The 18,005-nt window shown below is 29.0% G+C and overlaps 2 protein-coding genes across 5 annotated transcripts; both read right to left on the bottom strand.

The window, feature by feature from the left end:
* Window positions 1-4,448: 4,448 nt before the first annotated feature.
* Window positions 4,449-5,885, bottom strand: LOC114390202 (adenylate isopentenyltransferase 3, chloroplastic-like). The gene has a single exon (XM_028350905.1). The coding sequence runs from the start codon at window positions 5,718-5,720 to the stop codon at window positions 4,737-4,739; it is 984 nt and encodes a 327-aa protein (XP_028206706.1). The 5' UTR covers window positions 5,721-5,885; the 3' UTR covers window positions 4,449-4,736.
* A 6,468-nt stretch (window positions 5,886-12,353) lies between these two features.
* LOC114371198 (transcription factor bHLH7-like) lies at window positions 12,354-14,827 on the bottom strand. Of its 4 annotated transcripts, none has more exons than XM_028328657.1 (8): window positions 14,701-14,827; window positions 14,129-14,499; window positions 13,954-14,028; window positions 13,679-13,819; window positions 13,501-13,566; window positions 13,117-13,182; window positions 12,832-12,894; window positions 12,354-12,699 (listed from the first exon to the last, which is right to left on the bottom strand). In XM_028328657.1, the coding sequence occupies exons 2-8, from the start codon at window positions 14,489-14,491 to the stop codon at window positions 12,508-12,510; spliced, it is 966 nt and encodes a 321-aa protein (XP_028184458.1). In that variant the 5' UTR covers window positions 14,492-14,499; window positions 14,701-14,827; the 3' UTR covers window positions 12,354-12,507. The 4 variants fall into 4 exon arrangements, with proteins under 4 accessions (XP_028184458.1, XP_028184451.1, XP_028184442.1 ...); XM_028328650.1 differs by having other exon boundaries at window positions 14,579-14,821; XM_028328641.1 differs by having other exon boundaries at window positions 14,582-14,821.
* Window positions 14,828-18,005: the final 3,178 nt, after the last annotated feature.

Raw genomic sequence — 18,005 nt, 5'->3', positions numbered from 1 at the left:
TCTCTACTTTCCTAAGCGAGTATAAATTTAGATTGTGCTTTAAACTAAAGTTTGAGGCTATTGGATAAATCCTTATATAGAAAGCATTGTAGCGGCGAAGAGTGACTGAGACAATGCCAAGTGCTTTCAAAATATATTATAGGACATCGTGATTACTCTATTATGATGATAGTGCTCATAGCTAGGCAGTTACGTCCTAAATTCGGTGTTCACTTTGATCCATTACGAGTGGACACTTTCCTCTTTTGTAGTCCTCTATGATTAATAACAAAAAAAAAAAAGTATGAGTACCACCACACCATGGTCGAATGAAAGCCAACTAGGTGCAAACTTGAAGTGTAAAATATAGTTTATTATAAGCAAGTAAGATACATGAATGTAGTAATAATTACTCCCTTTCTATTTATAATTATAAGATCTTAGTTTAAAATGATTCTTATTCCTTTTTATAATATTTAATTTATAATGTTTTTTATATTAATTATTTTTAAATTAGAAATACTCTTAAAGAAGAGAAAAAATATATTGATATACAAATAGAAGAGAGGAGAATATTAATAATAAGAATAATTTTAAAAAAAGTTATAAATTTGAGATGAATTTATCATTATTAACTAAATTAATTATGTTTTTTAATCTTAATAAAGTAGGTAATTGGATCTTATATATAAGAATGAAGGGAGTATTAAGTAAGAGAATTCAAGGGTCTGACTGTTTCTAATATTTCTCTTCTCGTATATCTCAAACTATCAATGATAATTGTAACAAGTTATTTGATAAAAAGTAAAATAAAAAACGTAAAAATGAGAAGAAAAAGTGAATATATTTTCATTTTATATAATATATTGAACGTTGTTTGCCGAGTGATAATTTATTAACACGCCAAATAACACAATCTTTAGTTTCTTTTTTAGCCTATAAGGTTTTTTTTTTTTTTTGAATTCAGGATATCTCTTGACTCTAAATCAGTGACTAATATCTTTTGAAGTATTGAAATTTGTTAAAGAGGTGTATCTCTCTTAACAAATGTTCTTTTTTTTTTATTAGGTCAGCTTAACAATGTTCTTTTACACACATAAGTTTGAGAATTGAACTCGCACATTGATGGAGCAAAATATTGACAAGAGGCATATCAAGTGATTTGAAGTTAAAGATACCTATCGTTAAATATATATTAATATTTTGGGACAGTATTCATTTGCAAAACTAATATATGGCTTTGGAATGGTAGTGGGACTACTGCTTAGACCAAAAGCTGAGTTAAAGACGCATATATGAGAATCCAACCCAACGGGGAAAGAAAAAGCAATATCTTAAAGGCATTGTTTGAAAAGATGAACTGTCTGGACCATTTGATCGCTTGGAAAAAGAAAATCATATCATGGTCCTTTTGTTCCATTAAAGCTAACAAAAATCACATCTCATATCAATTAATAACAAAAATCAGACACATATTAATTAGGTTGGATTAGTTCATGGTGTTGTCTTAAAAAATCGAAATAATAGTTTGATAATCTGAAACTTTGAACCAAAAACTTGCGTTAAATTGAAAAATAAATATTTAGATTGCACATGGTGTTATTTGAAGGAAGGAGGACACATGTGCTGTGCGATAAGACGTACGGAAAGAGAAGAGCGGCGATTCGTGAAATCCAAGATGCCAGGCAATTGTACGGACTGGATATGATTGGAGAAGAAGCACTTTGAGTGGAATCTATAACTATTCAAGGGTGTGCACCATTCTTCGTTTTTTTAACAGTGCATTGTCTCCACATGCAAAGATGCAATTGCATTAGAAATCTCGAATAATTCCTATGTATGCGTCTTGCTTACCAAAGCCAGGGACGCTCGAATCATTATTGTTTTCTAACCATTTTTCTTAAAGGTGAGGAAAAATAATAACAATCCGATCTTAAGATTTAAGAATGTGTTCGTTTGATTACAGATGTATTTTCGGGAATTTAAATTTAAAAATATAACACTTTTTATTTTGTTACAAATTTTGATTTTTGGGAAAGTGATAATACCATGTTTTACTTTATTTTTATTCTCACGACGAGAATAAGAAAGTGATATTTTATTGAGAATGTATTTTTTAACACACTTATAACTTTCATTTCTACTTATTTATTATTCAAAAAATATATTAAAAACTAATTAACCAAATATGTTTTTAAATTTACTCAGAAATAATATTCATAAGAGCTGTGTTATTTAGCACGAAAATAAAAAAGAATTTCGTGAAAATCACCATTCATGTGTTTTTTCACGAAAATTGATTTCATAAATTTTAGCATTTTCCTATTCCTAATTATAGTATTTTTGATGATATCATTCTTGAAAATGTAAAATTGTATCTTGAACTACTCTAGTTCTAAACAAAAAATATTTATTTTTTAAAATTTTAAAATATGACTTTTATTTTTTGTTTACATAATCCCCATTTTTAGTTTTAAATTTATTTTTTCAATAAATATGATTACTTATTTGTTAGGTCAAAGGACATTTAATAACTCTCATTTAGTTTTGCTAAAACATATAAAGGAAAAAAGTTAGTTAGAAAGATTAAGTGTGTTTATTTAGTGACAAGGCAACTAATGTTTTTAGAAGGATCTAATGCTTCTTCTAACAACTTTGAGGAAGATCTTTTTGCCCTAATTTCACCAAGTCGATGTTACCTAAGTCTTGTGCACCATCGTTTGTGTCTTGTCGCTTAACTTTGGTAGGGATAGATGCTCGAAGGGTGGCACTAGTGATGATAGATCTAGACGACTTTGAGTTTGAGGAAGAAGAAGACGATTCATCTATGGAGGAAGACCCCAAGATGTATGAGGATTATCCCCGTAGAGAATCCATCCATGGAGGAGAATCCCAAGATGTATAATAAAAATTAATGCTTTTTTTAAGGAAAAAATTAATGTCTTAAAGAATACATGTTAATTTTTATGCTCATCAACATTATACCATCACACCAACTAAGGTATGACATCAATTTATTGTCCTTATTATTTTAAATGGATGCACTAAAAAAAATTCTAAATAAAGGAATGGTAATAGACATCCTAAGACAAATCATGGACACTAATATATATATATATATAGAGAGAGAAAACATCTAACGGCAAATAACAAATAATTACTACCTCTTTTTTATGTATTTTTAGATATTTTAACTTTTCATTTTCTCTTCAAAATAATTGATACTTTAGAATTTTAAAGTCTAATTAATATCATTATTACTATTAGTACAAGTATGAAACATCGATGTATTTAATATATCATTTTTTAGTTTATGTGTAATAACCTTAAATATTAAAAAATATGGGAAAGAGGTAATTAATACTTATACTGATAAGGTAAGCTATTTTGATAAATAAGGTTTATTCGAGCTAATAAAAGTTATTTATGTTATTTTTATAAGATTTTTTATAACTTATTTTAATAGTTAGGGGGAAAATTATTAACTTAAATTTTGATAAAAACTTATAAATAAGTGCTTAATTAAAGTATTTATCCAAATGTACCTTTAGTTAATTAAGAACTTATGGTATATAAAGCTTATTTACAAGCTTGACTCTTGAGTTTTTAGTATATACTATTAAGTTTTTTTTTTGGGAGGTAAATTTTTTCAAGTCATGTAAGACTATTGGCAACAAAATTCTTGCTTAAGTATTTAATATACATATTTAAAGTTTAAATATAAAACCAATAAATAAGTTAAAGTAATCCCGTATTAATTAACCCACACACTATCTATGATCCCCTAAGTTTATTAAAATTGATATAAAAAAAACTTATGAAACATTCAAATTTCATTTTCTAAGACTTCAAATAAGCTTTTTTAAATACTCCGTACTTTTTAAGTTTTACACACACAAAAAAATTAAAATAAACCTTTTAAGAGAGCATCAATAATCGTTAACTAGGAGATGAATAAAGATATTGAAAATATGAGAAAGGGATCAATATAATTTCACACCATATGACAATCAGATGCTTAAGCGAGGACCTCCTGATCATGATAATATTTTTCATACTCATGAATTTCAAATTTGAACCAAAAACCCATTCTCACTTCCCTTGCCTCTGTCCCTACCATTAACTACCTCCATAGATACACGGGTCTTGTTTTAAGGAGTATGATAGGTTTGAAAAACACCATAGACAAAAGTTGTTAATCAATTGTTATTAGTTTTTCAGTTATATATATATAATAATAATTTTTTTATATAACACTTTTTACGATACTATTTTTTCTATTACTTGATTTATGTCACTCTTTCTTTTCCTCTATCTTATGATTGCGAAAAACAAAATATGACATATATAATCCAAAAAATATAATTCTAAGCATTGTTGTTGTAAAGGTTTTTTATTCCTCCCGATTTTTAATCTCATCTAAATCGTTAAAATATTCAATGTCAACAAAGCTTAACAAAAACTCATTATAACATGTCAAAATGACAGTTACACATACACTCCCATAAAAATTGAAGGAGACCAGATGCTTGACTTGTAGTATACTAGTATCGAATTAGTAGCAGACAACTTTCATAAAACTTTTCATCCGCAGTGATTACAAGTCCCTCCCCACAAACTAAAAAATAATAGTCTTGGCTGAACAAAACGACACCTTAAAAACTAGCAAGTTACCACATCAAACACATAAATTAAGTGGTGTAAATTGTTTTAATTTAACCAAAAAGATTGCGAGTGCGTAAGCATGTTAAACAGTACTAGCAAGTTGCGGCAGCGAGAACACTCTCTGAAGCAGCTGGTTGCACTCTAAGTCCAGAACCAGAAACAACGTTGGCATTATTTTTGGAGTTGTTATTATAGAGAAAGCGAGCAACGATCAAAGCACTAGGCTTTGCCACCAGCCTCTTCCAAGCATCGTTGGCTTCTTCCCCACGCATTCGGAAGACGGGCGTAGCATCCAATCGATGAATATGCCATCTCTTAACGTTCCTGAGCCTACGAATCTTCCCCAACTGCTTCATCGCTAGCTTGCACGTGTTCAGTTTGATTTCCTTAACCGCTTGTTCCAACAACCTCTGTTTTGTCTCCTCGTCAGCAACCTCTTCCCTCCCAAAATACTCGTGGAACTCGGGCACCCCAATTGCCCTTTTCACCCCTCGCGAGTAATCCCCGTTGGGACTATAAAACGGTCTCAGCTCATCGACCATTCCTTTATAAAACATGTGGTCGACACGGTCTGCCACGTAGGACTTAAGCACGGACATTTCCACGTCAACCCAGAGGCAGAGAATATCGTAGCGCGATCGGAACTTGTAATCGTCGTCGTCCATGAGGGCCTCCAGATACGAGTTTGAGCCTCCAACGACGATTGGAAGCTTCTGGCACCTCGTGATTGAGTCAATGGCCTCTGATGACGTGTCACAGAAATCGTTGACGCTGAAATCCATGTTGGGCTTTATTGTTCCTAGTAAGTGGTGCGGAACCCCGCGTTGCTCTTCCTTGGAGATTTTGTTTGTGACTATGTCTAGACCTTCGAAGACTTGGATTTTGTCGGCGTTTATGATTTCTGATGGAAAACATGTTGCTAGGTCAATTGAAAGCCTTGACTTCCCTGCTCCGGTGGCTCCCATTACAACCACTACTTTCTCTTTCTCAATTTGCCTCACGATCAGTTTTTTCCCACTGCAAGGAACATTTATTATGGGTTGTGTTACTCTGCACATAAACAGTGAGATGGTCATAATGACCTAAAAAACACCAAGACTGAGAAAAATTAGAATCTAGTGGTGGGGTGGGGGAATTTTATTTTTTTTCTTTTGACACCAAAAGTGGAGCTGGCTAATTAAGGTCAATTGAGGAAGGGCTTGTCGAATTAAGCTAGCTAGCTCACACTAGAAGTGAAGTAGTAAATTGAGAAACAGAGGGGTGTGCGTGGAGTATTTATAGCGTAGACAAAGTGCGAAGAGGTCAAAACTGTCACTCTCTGCAGCTCTGTTCATGAATTTAATTATTGATTGTCAACTTGTTGTCGTCAAATATTCTGCCAATATTTATATAAACTTTATGCCATATAGAAAAATGTTAATGGTCCACTGAAATGCTCAACGAAGCTCTTCAAAGTCATCTTGTTTCTGAAACCAGTGGGCACGGTAGGTTCTATCTTTAGTGGGTTATAGGGCAAGGAGCGGCAAATTGCATAAAGAATATTTGTATGATAAGGTCTTTCTGATTATTCCCTAATTTTTGTTCGTTTTGAATTTGTCTATACATGTGTGTGTGGTGTTTTCTGCTAAGAGGTAGCTAGCGTTTAGTGGTTAGAGCAGCTTTTCCACTCATCTTGTCTCACATAATAGGGTTAAATATTCTCTTACTTTACAATAAAGAGAAAAATATATTTAAATTTGCACCAATATTTTGTTTTAAGATATCTTTAAATTAGTCTCATATTTTGATAGGCACAATACATCATAATATTAAAATAAAGTTCTTTTTTTATAAGTCAACTTATATACAACTCTAGGTTGACTATATTTTTAATTATGCCCGCATTTGGATTAGTTTATTTTGATGAAATAATTATTTTTTAACCACATTTTTAAGATAATATTTTGTAAAAATTATTTTTTTTTAAAAAAAATATGTTGCTAAAAATGGACTATTTGTTTGTAATAAAAACCAATGTTATGTATTCATACAAATAACGTTCGGGCCAACTTGATTTGGCATGTATGTTAATGTAGAGCAATTTAAGGCATGATTGTTTATTTTAAATTTGTGAATCCTATCATTAGATAAATTTTAAAATTCTATAAAAAAAATTACTTCAATATCAAAGTTGTTGAAGTAAATGTTTAACTTTTTTTTTTTCATTTTTCTACTAACTCTTAGCCTAGAAAGTATCTTTTTTATAGATAAAAAAAAATAATTAAGCAAGTTGCTTGTATAAGCAACTATATATGTTTGAATAAGAAATATCATGTTAAATGCTTTAGTGATAACAACACATCTTATATTTAAGGAACTAGCATAAGCAACTGTGTCATAGATGCTCTTAATTAATAAATCTAATAGTAAGATAAGAAAAAGGTTCGAGTTTCATTAATGTTGGATGCGACAACCTTTTCTCCATTCAAACATTCGTGTAATAAAAAAATGCATTTTAAAAATGTTAAGGTGTGTAAGAATTCAACTAGGGATATGGTCACAGGGTTTAAAATGAATAAAAAATTTCAATATTAAAAAAATATATTTATTCGCTTCAACTTTATTTACTTTGTGAATATTCCTTTTTTGCCAGCACTATACAAATAACTAGGCTAACTTTACTTAGTATCAATGTTCACTTAACTTGTAAATCAAATAGTACGACCCTAAAGAATTATGAGTTTCATACTCATTCATGTTGGACGGGACAACCTTTCCTCCCTTTACAAACGTTTGTGTTGGAAACAATATTTTAAAATGTCATTGTGCGTCAGAATTTAAGTAAAGATTATAAGATTCAAAATGCATAAAAAATTTCAATGATAAAAAAAATATGTATTATTCGCCTCAACTTTAATTTGTTTTGTTTGTGAATATTCCTGTTTGGCTCCTCGCACTAATTAGCATGGTTAACATTTCAGTATTAGATAAGTAGAGAGCTACTGTGCTAGTAACATAATATATTTCTTCCAATATACCATCTCTTTTGTTTAAAATTAATAGGAAATAACAAACTTATGGATGGAGTTCATTAAATAAAAATTAAAACTCTTACTTTAATTTAAGAGTTTTACTTTTAAAGTAAAACTTCCTTTAAAAAAATAAAAAAAATAAAGCTCACAACATTATATGTTTTTTTTATAAATTTCATCTAATAATAATAATAATAATAATAATAATAATAATAATAATAATAATAATTATTATTATTATTATTATTATTATTATTATTATTATTATTATGTTGTTGTTGTATTTAAAAAGATGTGTTGTATAATTTCTAAGTAATTTTGTTTTTGATAAATAATTTTCTTAATATTTCTATATGTATATGCATGTAGAAACTATTCTCATAATTTTGTATAAAATTTAAATATGATTTTGATTCCTCAAATTAGGTCATTGTTTTTTTTGCTGGTCACTCAAATTTAACTTTGTTTTTTTAGTCCTCAATTTCAAAAAAATGTTATTTTTAGTCCTTTCAATAAAAAATGAAATAAATTATACATCCAACATATAAAAAATCAGTCACCAGAAACTAAAGAATATTTTTAAAAATTGAGGAACTAAAAAATCAAATTTAAATTTAAGAAAGTAAAAATAAAAGTAACTAATATTTGAGAGACTAATAACATATTTAATTCTTTTGCATAATGTATTTATTTGTTAAAAATTGAAATCAAATAAGGTAATCCGTCACATGAAAATATTGAATATATTAATTACAAAGTCACTTGTATCAATATGTCATTAATAAGAGTGAAATTGGGTTCAAATTTTAAAGTAAAAAAGCAAGATATCGAATTTGAGTAATGTGATTAAAAAAAACATCATTAGAAGAATTTTTTTTACTAAATCTAATCAATCAATTTATTTGATATAGATTAATTATCAACAAAATCATTAAATATTTTTTTAAAAAAAGAAATATTTGAGAGAGGATCAAAGTTAAAATAGGTAATTTATTTATAATTTAAACAAAAAGAAACAAAAAAGTTATCTAGATATTTCAAAATTATCTTGGGCAATTTAGATATAAAAACTCATACACTAAAAATGTCCTCCGTCATTCATACGCACGTGTTTCTCGTAGTGACCAAATTGATTAGTGCCCCATATTTATCTTGCTATCTTCCATGCATAAGCATAGAATTGACGATGTGAAATCGAACCATGACCTAAGCAAACTGCATTTGTTCCGATGAAATGTAAGGAAAGTACTGGTTTACTTTCAAGGATTGAGAGTGACCATGTTCTTAATTTTATGCATGACATCAAAGGTTGGCCATGGCAATATGGCTTGAGATTCGCACACGATAATTGCATGGATCCTTGTTCGAATTGATCCATGCAATTTAGTATGGAGCGTCATTTTCCCCGCCAAACACTATTTTATTCTCCAAATTCAACTTCCATTTCAATGAGCACTTCAATTTTGCTAGGCCAAAGACCTATATAATTTGTGAATTAATGAGCACTTATTTTGTCCTATACAAATACAATGATAGAGTGATCTCCAACACAATCGAATCTACAATTTTTACAACATACCTTGAGATTTTTGCAACAAGTGTGCAGGAGATCGTTTTCCTAGTTGATAAAACTCGGTTACGTAAGGTACTTTCCCCTATCCAAAAACGGATTCCTATTCCCTTACGCCCAAGTGGGTTTAAGGTCTAATTATATATGTACAGATTATTACTTTGGCTCAAATATCAATATTCACATAAATCAACAATAAACAGGAGAAAGTATTTGGGCATATAAATAATATTCTTAATACTATATATAATGACAGCAGAAACCAATACTATTCTCACATTTTTAACTATATATAAAAGAAATGAGTGTTTTGGTTTATATATTTTTATGTCTATTTTATTCCTATGATTACATTACATTCATGAGTTGTTATTTTATGGTTATAATTATCCTTATAGATTACTCACTAACTTTTATTATATTTACAAAAAAAAACATGAAAAAAACGTTAAACACTGGTACCGATTTTCCCTTTAATAATGAAAACACTTCATAACAAAAAATAGTTTAAAGCAACTGATATTCTCAAACAAAACTAAAATTACGGGTTCAAATGAAACTCCCAAAATTTCAACTAATTTCAGGAAATGAGTTAGTAGTTAGTTTCACTGAGTGTGGTTTAGCTTCTTATGGACGTACCTTTGATGTATGTCGTTGTTGATGTTCTTCCCTATTAGTGCGGTACATAATTATTAGAATAGTACATATTCCATCTTCAAATTGTCAATACTGTATGTAAGTATATATTCACTGACACTGTCTTCAAATAATATTTAGTAAATAAGTAATTGCTTTTTTACCAGAAATTAGGGTATATATATTAATAATATTAAATATTATTTTTTAAATATTTTTTATTTTTAATTATTTAATGGTTAAGAAAATAAAATAATTTTTTTACTAAACATTACGTAGATTATATTTAAAATATTAAATATTATAATTTTAAATAAAATATTCTACTCTTGATTTCTTAATTATTCTTTTCCCTAAGGGCAATAAATACTAAAACTATTTTTTATTGTTAGACCAATTTTATGTGAAGTTTATAAAAAAAATGCAGAGCTAATTTTTTAGTAAAACCCAACAAATTCATCTGAAAAAGGAACTGTATTAAGCAGTGTTTTATTAATATTATTTAAAAAATATTGCTTCACTGGTAAATTTAGCGGGATGTGTTGTTTATTATATATGTATAACCAATAAGAACTTTGCTATTTTTAAATTTTTATTTTAATATATATTGAGTTTTTATTATTAATTTTGCTCAACAGACATGCATTTGTGCTAGACTAAGGGTTTATTTCTTTAAACTCAAATGAGAATGTTGATAATTAAATGATCTTTGAGCATGGTTAAAGAATTATATATGTGAGCATGGTTAAAAAACCTTTTATTTACTAATTTCTTAATTAGTTACAAACATTGGTTAGCAAAACCCAAACTTAAAAAAAGTAATTTCGTAATACGATATCTTTTAGGATTTCTTTTCAGAAGTTAATATTTTTAACCTATAAGAAAAATATACAATTCTTTTTTTTTCAAGAACAAATGTAATTATTATGAAACTTATAATTAATTAAACAGTATTTTATTTATAAGAGAGAAAAAATAGACAAATGCGTCTTTACTCTTACTTTACAGTACTTTTTTATATCTCTTTATTTATACTTTTTTATATATATAATATAACTAAATGAAAAACCAAAATCCTACTCATTTGATTGGTTAAAAGGATAAGATAAATAGTATATTAAGTAGATTTTTTCTTTTACTGAATATTAAGTAGATTTCTATTATTTTAGCAATATGTATCATTGCTACTCTCTAACATGACACTTCATCCTACTCTCAAAAAAGCATGATACTTCATCCTTTTAAAATACATTGTCATTTTTATAAAATCAGGTAATAAATTTTTAAAAACCCAAAATAAAAAGGAAATTTGATACAAGTCACTCTTCCATTTATTCTCAAACATTCATGCTTTGGATATTTCAACGCACCATTAATAACAATAGTCGACAAGTGACAAGACATAAGTGAAAATAATGCGTGATCATATATAAACAATAATGTATTGAAAAATGAAAATAAATTTAATATAGATAAGAAGATTAACATTAATTTTTTACTACATTTATAATTATCTTAAACGAAATATAAAATGCAACGGTAAGAGTAACTTTTTTATTTTATTTTCTAAAGTAACAAATAATTTAAAATAAACTAAATCTTTTAAAGTGTCATCACCTAAAAATAGAGGGACTGAGGAAATAAAATGTATACCCCTTCCCACTTCAAATTATTTGGTTTGCTCCATTTGATATCTTCAGTAAATGAAATTAAAAAAGTAATAATATATCTAATGAACTTTTTTTTTTGAAGGAATATATATCTAATGAACTTATGTTCTATCATCTATGTAGGTGAACGTACTTGACGATTTAGTTACTCTGTAAAATGATGGTTATTTTTAAATGAAATGAAATGAAATATATGCTTTTCTTAAGAGTTTGCTGCCCATTAAGAAAAGACTAAATCTATGTTTGGTTTAATTATTTTGAGAAAATAATCTATTGTTTTTAACAATTTTTTAAGAAATTTTTTAAAAAATGAACAAAACAGTTCTTAAAGATTAATCATTTCCGATCAATCAATTAAGATTTGTCAATAGAGACAATTATTATAAAGACGAATGTCCACGGGTACTACTATATAGATAATCATTTGCTCACAAATTATCATAAAAAAGTAAATAATACTATTATAAATTAAAAAATAATAATAAAACAAAAACAACATTTCATAATGTATAGGCATGTGCTATAATCTTTCCAGTTTCACAGAATTGATCTTTTAGTGGATCAAAACTGCTGACATTAGTTCCCACTTAGGAACCAATTTGAGGTGTGTCGTAAAAAGGTGACCAATTGATATAAGTATATTTTTAATGATTTAATTTACACTCAATTCAAGGGTAAGAAGAGAAGCCATCTCTTTACCGCTTGAATATGTTAAACACAGTGACTTAAAATAGATTTCTGCAGGACATGAAAGCAGTTGCCCCCAATCATTAAACATAGTAGTAGTAGAGATTTTCAAACAATAATAATCGAAACTAGAACTAGTGGAATCGAGTTAGCTGAGATTTTGATAGTTTGTAATAAGTCATAAATGTTATTGTTGTAACATCAAAAACATAAACAATAATCATACTACTGCCACTGTCTAGAAATGATCCATAATGGAGAATTTGAAATAAATAAAAGAAAGCTTTTGTCAGACAAGTGCACTCCCACCAAACATTTGCACAGCCTCACTCAACTCATCAACCAATGCCATAGGCAGCAGGAAAAGACCCTTACTCTCTAGTAGCTGAACAGCTGCTGCTGAATCATCTTCAACTAGTTTCCCCATTATCTCCTCAAGGGGTTCATTCAGCATCTTTTGGTTGATATAATGGCCGTAACCCTGCAATATAAGGCCATGCACTCAATGATTTGATTTGACAGTGTGATGTGGGAAACTATTTGCTTGCAGCACATGAATAGTATTATTCACAGTGATTCTGTGTATCTACTGAAATTAAGTATAAATGTGCACCTCATGAAAAACTAGTGGTATAGCAGTTGAGTCCGCTTGCAATAATCTACTTCCACTTTGTTCCTGCAAGGAACAATCTCCTCAGTTATTGCAGTTCCTCTATCTTGTCCTAACTTATTGTAGAATGTCTATCTAGTCCATGTTGCCATTCAATACACAAGTAATATGACAAATTGACAATAATAATCAGAAGCATACCCCGGTAATGTATGCATTGGGATTCCTGAAAAGAGCATGCATTTAGTATAGTTGTAATTGATAATAATATAAGGAGTTAAAATGTACCTTTATTTGAAGCTGCAAATATTTGACATAATCAATTATGTCGTCCAATACGTAAGCTTGACTTCCCTACAAGTTAAAATTTAGTTCACGAAGTAAATGCAAGATTCAATCTATGTGAATGCAGCTGTGAAAGTATAACTACAAACTGTACTGAAAGCAAAACTTTCTCACAATATTTTATTTTCACTTATGCAAGAGTTTATCATAATGACACTGTCTGGACATATTCAAAGTTTAAAACACTAATGAAAAAGGTTTATTACCATGTCTAGTGATTCGGTTTGAGTAGGCAATCACAGTATCACACTATTAATGATAAATTGACAACATAGTAAAGGAACCTTCTTTTGGTTGACTAATGTTTATTCATAAACAACAGATTACCTCTGCTGGATTTGGAAGCAATTCATGCAAGGCTTTGAGGTTATCAGCGATGCGTTGCCTGCGTTGCTATATTGAAAAGCACATTGTAAGGAACCCAAATTATGTTCAAGAAATGGAATAAAATTGTTAAAGCTAAATTGGCATTGGTGTAGTGTGGCCAATGGCAGGTTTTACTTACACGTTCAGTGACACGAGCTTTCTGTTTTGAGGAGCTGCATCCTGGTTTGGGAAGTAAAGTAGGTGCACCAACCATGAACATTGGATCATGTGAAGCATTATGCTTATCTCCAACAGAATCTGATGTCCATGATGCATGACTCTGTCACAAAATTACATTAGAAAGTAGAAGCCATTTCATAAATTTCAGAATCTTTAAAACATTTAAACTATTGCATAGACACACGCACAATTCATGTGACATATGCATGCTGGAAAGACGTTAACCGACCTCACCTCAGCATAAACAAGATTCTGACTACTTTCAGTTTCAACTTTGATTCCTTCATCAGCTCTCCAAAACCCCACCTGCTGAAAACACAGCTTCATGAGGGTATCTGTGCTATGAGATTCATTTTCGCTAAATTTACTTAAATCGATAGCTTTTATTTATTTTGTTCAAAGGGCTTACCTTACTAATGTCAAGGTCATTACTTGAAGAACCAATAGTCTTAAAGGAACAAGCTTTTCCTGGATCATCACTGTAAAAGAAGTTTCTGTCTGTTCCACTGACCCCATAACCATCACTGATGTTGCCAACAGGTAGATAACTGCTCTTCATCATGAATTCGGTGGAAGTCTTTGGAAGATTATAAGTTGAGGATTCTGAAAGATACTCAACATAGTTATGGTGAGTTAGTTTTGGGAGGCAAGTCCTGTGGCTTCCATTTCTTCCAGAAGATGCTGCAATGGCAACTTTTGGGATTGGAAATTGATGATGAGAGACACCACTGGTGGGTCTTCCTGGGTTCTCTTGGTTACTTTGATCTTCCATTATACTGTCTGCAAGTAAAGCAAAATGTAAAATAGAATATATGTTACGTAACTTCAAAAAAAATGGTAAAGGAAAGAACTTTCTCACTACCAACTGAAGGGAAAACGGTATCAAGATTGCAATTTTTTTAACAGCCCAAGATATGGTTTTGATTTTGTGAGGGAAAAAGAAAAGGAATATATTGTAGAAATAAAGAGGTGAAGGGTGACCAGGGTAGGGTTTGCAGTGAGAATGTGAGCGTGCTCTGTTTCTTGATGCTCTGTTTATCGCCGGCTACGTACGCACGCAATGTGCATTGTGCAGTGGTGGCAACAGACAATAGTACTGTGATTCTGGTGGCGCCTGCTCCAGAGGAAATACCCAATATACCCTTAAATATATGTTGAATTGAAATTAGAGATATCTAAATTTTTTGTGTCCGTAGAAAAAATATATTTTAATGAGAGTTGTCATTTATGACAATAGTGTATGTGGAAAAAAAAATATTCAAGAGAAAACAAGACTATAAGGACAATGTTTTTTTTTTTTTTTACAAACAAGTAACTTCTTTCATTAATAACAACCGAGACAATAATAAAAGTTAATTGTAAGGAATGAATTCATATTTTTTTAAAAATAATTGAGACAATACAATTTAGTATAATTACAAGGACAATTTTTTTTTTTGGAAAGATACAAGGACAATGTTACAAAAGTTATTTCTGTGAAAATATTTTTGGAATAGTAATTACTTTATTATCTTCTTTTAGAGGCAATTATTATCTTTATTGATTCTTTTATTTACTGAATTGAATATTTGAATAGTATATATATATGTCTGGAGACTTTTAGTATGCTTGGTTTTTTTTAGTAGTTTGGTGGACTTTGGTCAGTGCATGTTGGAGTGGAAATTCTACCGTTTTTATGATGTAGGAGTTTAAGGAAGAGCAAAACATTTGATGCCATATCAGTGGATGATCACGATAAAATAACAATTTCCTCCCAACAGAGTCTTTGCCTGTAACCAATGATCGTCATCAGTGATTACCATCCCCGACGTCTCGCAATATCCCTCCATCTACCATGCACCCAAAAAGACATCGTACGGATATGAATATGTTTGGGTGCTCCAAGAATGTGTTTCATTGCTTTAAAAAGCGATGAATGGATAATTATTTTTTTTCTTATTACATCAGATTAGATTAGGCAATACTACTTTTATTAATGATGATAGACAAGATATCATAAAGAATCATTTTAAAATAATATTTTGTGGTGTGTGATGATGGATTTTTCATCGAGTGTTTCTTATATAATTTGATTGTTTAAGCAAGTCTAAAACTAACTAGTGAAACACTTAAAATTTGAAGTGTTAAATACTTTAGAAGATTCCCTAAAGAGAAAAAAAATACTTTAGAAGAACAAATGAAAGGATGGTCATATTTCAAAACCATTTATAAGATGCAAGCAAAGACACAATCATTTATTTGAGATCAAATGTATCAACAAGAGGAATTCAACCTCTTAATACTTGAAAGTACAATTAATTATTAAAAACTTTTGACATTTTTCAAGTGGTCGATAAGGGTTATAAATATTTGTTCATATTTAGAAGAGTATGGATATACTTGGATACTTTAACATTTTAGTTACTTATTACCATTCTTTTTATCTTCTTTTTTTTACATCAACTACTTATTATTACTTCTCTTTGTTATTTCATTCTCTTTCAAGTGTAGATTAACGTATGGGATGTCCAACTAATAGTTTTCTATTTAAAAATAATAGTTGTGTTATTATGTGAATTTTTTATAGTTAGAATCTAAAACATGACATATAATATTTCTATAGTTTAATACAAGCTAGAACAATTGGCCTATAGAATGAAATATTTAATAATTCTATTAATGATTGGGCAATTTATTGTAGTTTTTCTTCTTATAAGTAAAAGCTACCCGCATAATTTTTAAAGTAGGACAAAATATAATCTTGATCACTTATCTAAATTTTTGGTTAATTCATTACTCTAACTTTGTCAACTTGGTGACATGTGACAAATTGTGAAAAAAGTCACTAAGCCAAAAAATTATATTGCTAGAGCAAAAATATGAACACTTTAAATGATCATACTAAAACTTTTAACATTTGATCTCTATAATTTTATGATTCGTACATTTTAGTTTCTATAGTTTGAAAGTAGTTTTTTTAATCCTATAGTTTACATTTTAATTCTCTTTTATTTTCTATAGTTTAAAAGTGGTTTTTTTTAGTCCTATACTTTACATTTTAATTTTCTTTTATTTCCTATAGTTTAAAAGTGATCTTTTTAGTCTTTATAGTTTGTATTTTAATTCTCTTTTAATTCCTATAATTTGAAAGTGATCTTTTTAGTTCTTATAATTTGCACTTTAATTACCTTTTAGTCCTTACTACAAAAAATATATAAAAATAATTAGCTACAAATTAGTTATAAATTATCAACTATTTTTTATTATAAATTATCTTGCGATAATTAGTTATGAATTACTTGTTAATATTTTTGTAGGTAATTATAATTGATAATATTACTCATATTTTGATGGTAAAGACTAAAAGAGAATTAAAATATAAAGTAAAAGAACTAAAAATATCACTTTCAAATTATAGGAACTAAAAGAAAATTAAAATGTAAATGATAAGGACTAAAAAAAATCACTCTCAAACTACAGTAACTAAACGACAACTAAAAGGTAAATGATAGGGACTAAAAAATTTACTTTAAAACTATAAAAACTAAAAGGTTCAAATGATAAAACTATAAAAACTGAATGAGTAATTAAACTAACTTTTAAACTTAGGAGACTACACTGAAATCTAAAATTCAAATTAGAGATCAAAAATCTATTTTATCCTTCAAAATGAGATCTTAAAAACACAATTAACTTACTTTTAGAAAAATTACATTGTTTATGATTTTTTTATGCTTGTTTATAATTTTTTTAATAAATATTTTTTTTCATTTAATTCTTTAACCAATGCTCAACAAGAACCTACCTAAAAAATAAAACTAAACCTAGTTGTTTTCTCTAGGTATTTTTTTATCATTTTTTTTGTATTTCATACCTTAAAACTCTTTATTTTTTAATTCTTTGATATTCGTCATATTTGTTCTTGAGCTTGAATTTGAAAGCCGAATAGCCGAAACAAGATCATAAAAAGAAAAGAAAAAACAGAAAGACGTAGCGGTCTAAAATACAGCCCAAGCCTATTGGAAAAAAAGTCAGAAGTTTGACGTAGCTGGCCTGGTCCATTACTTGCACCCCGTGTTAATGGTGAAAGCTCGATGTGCTATTAACTTTGTTAATGCCCCGAAAAGTAAGAGTTCGAAATACTAATAACACAAATAGAAACACTTTGTTCAGGGAAATCCTTCATTCATGTGCTGTGACCTGGAATTTTTCTTCTTGATTGTTTTCCAAAACATCAGATGGATTTTTATTTTTTTATTTTAACACCAACAAAAGAAAATGCTTACACACCAAAAAATCAGAAAACG

This window comes from Glycine soja, chromosome 2, assembly GCF_004193775.1.
Source record: "Glycine soja cultivar W05 chromosome 2, ASM419377v2, whole genome shotgun sequence".
In the NCBI taxonomy this organism is placed as follows: domain Eukaryota; kingdom Viridiplantae; phylum Streptophyta; class Magnoliopsida; order Fabales; family Fabaceae; genus Glycine; species Glycine soja.
This window is presented reverse-complemented; position numbering and strand designations above follow the sequence as displayed.